The following is a 9,584-nucleotide window of genomic DNA, read 5'->3' as shown; positions in this document are numbered from 1 at the left end:
CCACCTGTCCCATTACCAATCCTTCCCCTATCCACCAGTCCCATTACCAACACTTCCCCTATCCACCGGTCCCATTACCAACCCTTCCCCTATCCACCCGTCCCATTGCCAACCCATCCCCTCTCCACCAGTCCCATTGCAAATCCTTCCCCTATCCACCAGTCCCATTACCAACCCTTCCCCTATCCACAAGTCCCATTACCAACCCTTCTCCTATCCACCAGTCCTATTACCAACCCTTCCCCTATCCACCAATCCCATTACCAACCCTTCCCCTCTCCACCTGTCCCATTACCAACCCGTCCCCTATCCACCTGTCCCATTACCAACCCTTCCCCTGTCCACCAGTCTCATTACCAATCCTTCCCCTATCCACCAGTCCCATTACCAACTTGTCCCCTCTCCACCAGTCCCATTACCAACCCTTCCCCTATCCACCAGTCCCATTACCAACCCTTCCCCTATCCACCAGTCCCATTACCAACCCTTCCCCTTACCACCAGTCCCATTACCAACCTTTCCCCTATCCACCAGTCCCATTACCAATCCTTCCCCTATCCACCAGTCACATATATTATGCACACACACACACACACACACACACACACACACACACACACACACACACACACACACACACACACACACACACACACACACACACACACACACACACACACACACACACACACACACACACACACACACACACGCACACACACACACACACACACACACACACACACACACACACACACACACACACACACACACACCTTTGAGGTGGTGCCATACTCGCTTGAAACATGGATCGGACATAATAATGAACTTTAGAACTCAATGACTCAAGCTCAAGGTACTTGGGTCTAACATGTTGGAGAATTTGCCATTCAGATTTACTTCAGGACAAGCGCGTAAATCCCATAGACAGTTCTCTTCTGTACTGACTTATCACGTTGCAAGCAACTGAAAACAGACAATACATTGAATAAGAAACCATTGTTTCAGAAAGACAGTGGCCATGATCAGCAGCCAAGCCCTGGTATTCGTGTATTCTCGTAGGCTTCAGAATGTTCAGCAAGCAAGCGTTTTCACCTCACCAGATCACTGAGTAATGTTTCTTTCAAGCGTGTTGTTTTTCCTGCATCACAGCTCTGTCTCCAGCATCCCCGTGAGTGGGTCACTCTCCTTCCCTTCGCTGACAGTTTCTGAAGCAAGGGTTAGCGTAGGTTTACTTGGGCGTACTTGAATGTAATGTATGTAAATCCACTGCAACATTACACGAATGGGTAAGTGCGCGTGTGCACCTGTCCGTGCGTGCGTGCCCGCGTCAGCTGGAGGGAGCAGACCATAATAGTTATACGCGAGACTTTGGCAAGGGAGAGCGAAGCACCTGGCTGCTCGTCCACCTCCCTTTCTGCTTTACTTTTTGCACCCGTCCAGCTCCTCGTCCATGGCCGGGCAGTCCAAAACATTTCCCACTGTTGAGTTTGTACTTAGTGAATGTCAACAAGTGACACAGATCCAAAGTTTTCCGCGGTATATAAGTGCTGGTCGTAGTAGTGTGCTCGTTGGGATTGCCGCTCAAGACGGTGGGCTTTCGTTTCGTAAATCATACGACTCTGTCTAACGCGTTTGGCAGCTCCCGTGGAATACATCAGGAGTGTTCAGTCTCTGCGGTAACCAATTAGTGTAAGTAATAAACTGAGGTGCTCAGTGTGGAAGTGAGTCGTTGCTTAAGAGCCCTGCAAGTATGCAATTTAATTTCATTCATTTTACACAATGGTGTTTAAAAGTATTTTTTCGTAGCCTTCACAACAGTATCTACTTGTATATCTATATTCAATTGTTTGTTTATTTGTTTATTATGCAACCTGTGGTATATTCGTGTAGTTTACCGAATTTATAGAAATGAACTCAACAAAACTTTCTAAAAGGGGGAAAAGTGATCTATTCGTTAGGGAGAGCTTTGAAAAGAAAATTATATAAGTTCTTGGATTTTCCAGTGATTTCATATCAGTGATACGGAAGAGGATAAAAGTGAGGGGTCTGAACATCAATGGTGGGGAGGAGATTGAAGGGAACGAATCTGAAAAAGCAAAAAGAAAGTTAACATACACGTGTCAGTAAACGATGAAATAAAATATTCTGCTCTGCTTGACAGAGTGGAGTCAAATCTTCGTCTTATCAACTCCCCTCCTCTTACTAGCAGTCTTCTACCTTTTAAATTCCGCCGCAATGTTGCATCTCTTTCTATCTTCTATCGATATTTTCATGCGGACTGCTCTTCTGAACATGTTAACTGAATGCCTCCCGCGGCGTGTGTCATACAGGTTTCTAATGTGTCTGAATAGCTACTTCCGAGACTTCTGATTTGTCTATGATTGTTTCTGAGACTTTTGACGTGTTGGTGTATCTGTTTTCAAACTAACGTGTCCTTAGGTACTTTGAAGGCTTCTGACGTGAGTACATGTCCGTTTCCCCCCTGGAGGATGAGTGGGCTGCCTCCCCTCGCGAGCCACACACCCACGCCCGCGCCTCGGCTCCTGCCCTCGCCGTCCCCGTCAGAGCGTCGCTGCCTCCAGGACTCCCAACTCACCCTTCCCTCGTCAGGTCAGTAGGGTATAGCAAGGATAAGTAAGTAAAGTGATAAATATGCTTATGTATTTAATTATCTATTTATTGATTAATTTAGGTCTATTTATTTTATTTTATTTTAATTTTTTTATTTTTTGCCCAGACAAGAATCACAACCGCATATTGAGGAAGGTAAGGATGCTCATAAATCCGTCACGACTCTTTTTTTTTATTATAATTCTATCTTTTTTTTCGTAAGAGGAGGCAGACCAATAAAAAAAAAAATGAAGTGCTCCTACATATATATACTTTTTTTACGGCAAGGGAAAAAAAAATCTTGAAAGGTGCTGTTCGTTATCATTCCGTTGCCTCACAGCGGATACATCATCATCAACATATAAATATAATGTTTTGAAAAGTCTAAAAAATCGACAACAACATAGTGTCACCGCTTCTACTCCTGATGCTCGAAGAAACGTCACACAGAAGAGTATTGATGAGGGGGAAGCATATTTATTGTTGAAGCCTTCCAAAATCTTACAAATTATTACCAACTATTAGTTATGGTCAAAGAAAAATTATTCATATCTATGCTGTCCAACCTCATACCTAGCGCATTAAAGCGTTAACCAGTGAATGTGTACAGCCCTCCTTCGCTTTTTTTTTTTTCCTTTTTATTTCCTCCTTCCCATGACTTCAAGAGGGGAGTTTGAAGACACCTCCCAAACCGAAACTGACAATCCCTTCAGTATCTTCCGAGATTAACCTCTTTTGGGCACTTTTCCTAACTCATTTTTATAGGGACAGTGATTAGCGGGCTTTTTTTTTCTCATTGTAGTTTGTTTGTTTTTTGCCCTTGAGCTGCTTCCTTTACTGTAAAAAAAAAATCTGTGTATTCTTTCACAGGAGCAGCGTCGTGCGGGCTAGTTAGTTTCATTACTTTGCTCTCCATTTGCCCCGTCTCGTCGCTGTAACCCCCCCAAAAAAAAAATAAAGATGAAAAATTTATCTGTGAGGGAAAACGGATCACAGGAGCATCGTTTTTGCGGGGTTGTTATCTTCATTAGTTTGTTTTGCCCTTGACCTGTAAAGAAAACAAAAACCGTAAACAAAAAAAGCAAAAACTAAACAAAACAAAACAAAATGTGAGGGAAAACGCATCATAGGAGCAGCGTTTTGCGGGTTTGTTATCTTCATTAATTTGCCTTGCCCTTGTCTTGCCTCGTCCCTGTAAACAAACAAAACAAAACAAGGAAAACAGGAGAGTATCGAGACCCCTCTCCCCCCGAATTTGACCTCTCTTTTGGCCACTAGACCCCTCTCCCTCCGAAAATGACCTCTCTTTTGGCCACTAGACCCCTCTCCCTCCGAAAATGACCTCTCTTTTGGCCACTAGACCCCTCTCCCTCCGAAAATGACCTCTCTTTTGGCCACTAGACCCCTCTCCCTCCGAAATTGACCTCTCTTTTGGCCACTAGACCCCTCTCCCTCCGAAAATGACCTCTCTTTTGGCCACTAGACCCCTCTCCCTCCGAAAATGACCTCTCTTTTGGCCACTAGACCCCTCTCCCTCCGAAATTGACCTCTCTTTTGGCCACTCTTCTAAACTCTTTGTCATAGGGGCAGTGATTTGCTGGCTTTTTCTTTTCTTATTATTATTATTGTTTTTTTGCCCTTGAGCTGCTTCCTATACTGTAAACAAAAACGTATCTGTAAGGAAAGACGCAAGCCGCCTCACGAGAGTATTAATAAGTGGCTTCCTGAAAGAGATGCGCACAAAGGAACCATACAGCAGCGCCTTCCAATCGATGCGAGCGAGGCCCTGCCGAGGACGGGCGACTCGCGTGCCCCCGACGGTCGGCAATGCTTCCCCGCCTGGACAAAAGGACCAAAGTAATTACCAGGTGTCATAAGAGGAGGAGGAGGAGGAGGGATCAAAAGAGGTGTTCCTTCTCCTCTGTTTTTTCGTCTTCCCTTCTGGAGCTCCTTTTTATCATCCGCATTCATCATCCCTCTTCCTCCTCCTCCTCCTCCTCCTCCTCCTGTCCTTCATCTTCCACCTTTGATTAGATAGTGTAGCTTGTCACAAACAGCCTCGTAAAGACCAGCAGGTCTGCTGTTGTTTGTTCTTCCCTTGTGTGCCTTTGTGTTCCTCCTCCTCCTCCTTTTCTTTTCTTAATATTGCTTCTGCTACTACTACTACTACTACTACTACTACTACTACACTGGGTTATGTAACAAAAAAATCAGTGAGAGAGAGAGAGAGGGGAAAGAAGGAGAGAGAGAGAGAGAGAGAGAGAGAGAGAGAGAGAGAGAGAGAGAGAGAGAACCAGCATCCGGGCGTGGTTCAAAGGCAAGTTTCTTCTTCCTTCCATTAGCCTCACGCCCATCGCTGAAAAGCTCCGCCGCTGGCCTGTCCCGATGCATTACTTTCTTTAACTTCTCTCAGATCCCATTGCGTCTTCCTCCTTTTCCTCCTCCTTCTACTTCTCCTCCTCTTCTTCCTCCTCCTTCTCCTCCTCATCATCTTCATCATCTTTCCTCCCCTTGATCATTTTTCCTCCCCCTAGTGCCTCCCTCAGCCTCTCTCCATGTTTCCTCCCTCAAGTACCTCAGCCTCTCTCTCCTTCCCTTGCACCAGCCTTCATATTATTGCATTACAGAAGACTATAAGTATGACTGTATGAGGCTAAGTAGGTATATTAAAACACACACACACACCAGCAACGCATTTCACAGCCTCTCGTCGCCCACCCCAGCAGGAGTGTTCTGCCCACCGGCCTGGGACTCCCTTCACTGCTGGCCAGCCACACGCGCGGGTCAGGCCGTCAGCCGCTCCTGTGCCCAGATCTTGAAGGACGTCCCGCTCCTTCACGACCATCCTGACGGTGAGCTGGGGGAGTGGGGAGGAGAGGGAGGGGAGGGAGAGAGGGAGTGGAAAGATGGAGGAGGGTAAGGAAGGGAAAGAATGAGGAGGGGAAAGGAAGGGAAAGAATGAGGAGGAGAATGAAGGAATAAGAGAAAGAAGGAAGAGGGGAAGGAAGGAAGAGGGGAAAGAAGGAAGAAGAGAAAGAAGGAGAGAGAGAGAGAGAGAGAGAGAGAGAGAGAGAGAGAGAGAGAGAGAATGAAAATTTGTCCATAAGGAAATTGCATATCCTGGTAGTTACACACAAACAAAAAAATAATCAATGAATTCTCTCTCTCTCTCTCTCTCTCTCTCTCTCTCTCTCTCTCTCTCTCTCTCTCTCTCTCTCTCTCACACACACACACACACACACACACACACACCAACGTAAAAATGGCTACAAGTAAACAAACACAAAAACATTTAACATATTTTGCCGTAAATTAACGAGTTGCTAATAAGACCTCTTGGATGTTGTCAAATGTCCAAGATCTTTAGGGTAGGGATGCCTTCATTAGCCGGTAATTGGGTCGTTAGGGCGGTTGTTAAGGGGTAGCCAATCACCTGTCGCTAATAAGGTGAGGTGACTAATGACCAGCAGGTGAGGTAGTGTTTAGCCCCCCTCAGGTTCCCTCAACAACACCTGCCTAAATTTTTTGTTATGTTGCGGCCTTCATTAAATTTATGCGTGCGTGTGCTCTTTAACTATCCCCTGTGTACTACTCCAGCATCCACGTCTGTGTTTTCTATCCATCTCTCTACGGTATCTATCCATCTATTATCTTTTCTTTATGCTCTTTTGCTTTTCATTTATGTGCGCTCTCTTGATCTGCCAACTCCATCCATCTGTGTACTTTACCTATCTATTTATTATCTTTTTTTTCTTTATCCTCAATATGTGTGCTCTTCTAGTTTTCGTCTTTGTGTTCTCCATCTAACTATCTGTCATTTCTCCACTCGATCTGTCTCTGTAAGTCATCTATCAATCCATCGTTTTTGTATCTTGCCTGTTTATCGTTTATGTATTCCCTTATGTGTCTGGGTTTGTTTGGTGGCAATGGTTGGCAAAGGACGACTAGTGTAATGCGTAAGCCCTTAGCATGACTTGAGAAGAAAAGCGTCACACCGTCAACATCAAGAAGTGTGGATATGCATCTAAATGTGTCCCGTCTAAATATACTGCCAGCCATACTTCATCAGAGGTTGGGACGGGGAGGCGGTTGTTATGTGGTCAGCTCGTTTGTGGTGATTCCGAGGACCTTGTGACTCCATTTCATCCTCTCATCCTTCTCTGAACCTCCTCTTTTTCACCCCCTTTCCATATTTCTCACCTCCTTTTCTTTCTTCCTCCCTCCTCATGCTTTTCAATTTCCTCCTCCTGTCCCTTTCCGTTTTCCTCACGTTCTCCCATTTTCTTCCTCCTTTGTGTTCTTCTTTTAGCGTCTCTTCTGTTCCTTCCTCGCTTCTCATGTTCTCTTCAACTTTTTCCTTCTTTCCTTTTTCCGTTTCCTTCACGATTTCCACTTTTCTTTCTTCACAGTGTTCTTGTTTAGTCTCTTCTTCGTGTTCATTCTTTCCTCTTCATGCTGTCCTCAACTTCTCCTTCCTGTTTCATCTTCTTTCAACTTCCTCTTTTCACCCCTTTCCTATCTTTCTCACTTCCTTTTCTTCCTTCTCCCCTCCTCATTCTCTCCAATTAATTTCCTCCTATCCCATTTCTATTTCTCTCTCGTTTTCTATTTCCTTCCTTCATTGTTCTTGCTGTAACCTCTCTTCTTCGTGTTCTCCCCCAGCTCAGGCGTTTCGGGAGTGTGGGAGCAGCGGGGAGTGGCTCTGGAGTGGCTGGACCAATTACTCCCAGTGCCTGACCGTCATCGAAAAGGTATGTACAGGTATACAGACAGCTAAAGGTAAGTGTCCTCCTATCACTGACCTAGATAGTGGACTCTCGTGAACCTGAAACGACAAAACAGAGATAAGTAGGGCAGGTGATAAGGCTGAGATAAGAGAGGGTACAGTCATACGGCACATTAAAGGTAAGTGTTTTGAGGATTGATTCTGGTGATGTTTCGTAATGTCTTATTTAATATGTGGAGGAGGAATAATTTAATGAGAAAAGCGAAAATGATGACAGTAATGGTGACCTGCTTTTCAGTCGTTGTTATCTTCGTGTTCCTTTAGTTTCTTGCTATGGAATAAGATCCTCGAAAATAGTCTATCACAGTGTCTTGTTTGTAGAGGTATTGATACTCTTACACCCATTCCTTGACCAACAGAGATGGAGGTAAAAGAGAGAGAGAATGAAAGGGAGAAAGGAAGTAGGCAAGGAAGCAATGTGGAAAAGTGTCGAAATATTGCCAAGTCTCTTAAATGTAGTCCATCACGATATCTTTTTATAGGGATGTTGACACGTTTATACACCAATTCATTCGCCATCAGTGAAGAGAGAGAGAAAAAAAGAAAGGGAGAAAATAAGTTGGAAAGAGTAGTGTGGTAAAGTCTAGAATTATTGCAAAGTCCCTCAAATGCAGTCCATCACGATATTTATTTTATAGATATTGACACGTTTATGCACCATTTCATCAGCCAACAGTGAAATGGGTGAAGAGAGAGAGAGAGAGAGAGAGAGAGAGAAAGGGAAAAAATAAGTAGGTGAGGAAGGAATCTGGAAAAGTGTAAGATTATTGTCAATTCCCTCAGAGGCAGTTTATCTTAAAGTCTTGATTATTGGCACATTTTCACCTCTCCTTCCCCATAGCGATTAGAGTGACGGAGAGGGAGGAAGGAAAGACGCAGTTAGAGGAATGTGGATGTATGGAGAAGTGGAGTGAAGGAAGAATAGTATTGGAGTTCTTCGTCTTATCTGGTGAGGGGTTTAGGATGACTGACAGCCCTCAAATCCTCTGCATCTGACGGGACCATTAAAAGCCTGAGTGTTGATTAAGATATGATTCTCTCTCACGGGAAAGTTATCATTTAAACTGATAACTGTCATAACGTCCTCCCTTATCATCACGCACCCAACCTTCCCACACACACACACACACTGTCACCCTCTCACTCAGTTCCTACGGGATTTCACTCTTCACTCATTTATCTTATCTTCTCAGCCTTGTAAGAATTCATTGTTGCCCTCTTCCTCTGTATTAAACCAATAAAAAATAATAAAAAATAGTCTCCAAGGGTCATCTTCTCAAACATTCCGGAGCCCAAGCACACATATTTGACAAGGCTTTCCTAGGTGTTTGGGGCATTTCCAGGGGTAGTTTTATGACCCTGGTGGTATCTTGACTCTTCCTCTGTACCGTGAACCTAAAGAAACACACATTTAACAAGGCTTTCCTAGGTATTTCGGGCATTTCCAGGGGTAGTTTTATGACCCTGGTGGTAGCTTGACTCTTCCCCTGTACCATGAACTTCAAATAACACCCAAAAGAACTCGAATGATCTCCTTTTCGACCCCTGGAATTAGTTGATGTGTGAGCCGAAAGCGTTTAACAATAGCGACGTAATAAGTCTCTTCACCTTCTCTACCTGACTTTCCCCAACACTTCATTACGATAACGAACGGTTTCAAGAGGGAGTATCAAGGCACCTCTCCATCAGTTGTTGACCCCTCTGCAGGCCACTTCTGTCTGGTTATGTCTGAGTAGCGATTAGAGGGCTTCTATTTTATTTTAATTTTTTTTTCCCCCTGAGCTGTTTTCTTTACTGTGAAATAATAGTAAAAATGATAATAATATGCTCCCGAGAACACTGAGCCACCATCCCGCGTGATATCAGTAAATTGTTCTATGTGTTTTATTTATTTATTTTTTTTTTTTACCTAACTTCTGGCCTCTCGTTATTTATTTTGTTCGGAGCAGCGTCTAGGGGGCCTTTTATTTATTTATTTATTTATTTTTGCCCTTGAGCTGCCTCTCTTGCTATAAGGATTTAGGCCTATACTAACCCTGTGCATATATGGATAAGTTATAATATGGCGCCAAGACTGGGTCCATGCATGCAGCTTCGTTAATCGTTCTGATGTAGATATTGTTTACCTAAAGAAACACACATTTAACAAGGCTTTCCTAGGTGTTTCGGGCATTTCCAGGGGTAG

The 9,584-nt window shown here is 44.1% G+C and overlaps 1 protein-coding gene across 14 annotated transcripts in view; it reads left to right on the top strand.

The window, feature by feature from the left end:
* The first annotated feature begins 1,368 nt into the window (after positions 1-1,368).
* The window catches only part of LOC126984010 (corticotropin-releasing factor receptor 1-like), a 36,358-nt gene continuing 28,142 nt past the window's right edge, over positions 1,369-9,584 (top strand). For 8 of the 14 annotated variants that reach the window (XM_050837326.1, XM_050837329.1, XM_050837328.1 and 5 more), the window contains exons 1-5: positions 1,369-1,692; positions 2,443-2,613; positions 4,345-4,470; positions 5,337-5,465; positions 7,276-7,364. In XM_050837326.1, coding sequence (XP_050693283.1) covers positions 2,493-2,613; positions 4,345-4,470; positions 5,337-5,465; positions 7,276-7,364 — 465 coding nt within the window. In that variant the 5' untranslated portion in view covers positions 1,369-1,692; positions 2,443-2,492. The remainder of the gene's footprint in view (positions 1,693-2,442; positions 2,614-4,344; positions 4,471-5,336; positions 5,466-7,275; positions 7,365-9,584) is intronic. The other 6 variants (XM_050837323.1, XM_050837322.1, XM_050837333.1 and 3 more) reach the window with 6 other exon arrangements.

This window comes from Eriocheir sinensis, chromosome 55, assembly GCF_024679095.1.
Source record: "Eriocheir sinensis breed Jianghai 21 chromosome 55, ASM2467909v1, whole genome shotgun sequence".
Lineage (NCBI taxonomy): Eukaryota > Metazoa > Arthropoda > Malacostraca > Decapoda > Varunidae > Eriocheir > Eriocheir sinensis.
The sequence above is the reverse complement of the archived record's forward strand: the minus strand, read 5'-3'. Positions and strand labels throughout refer to the sequence as shown.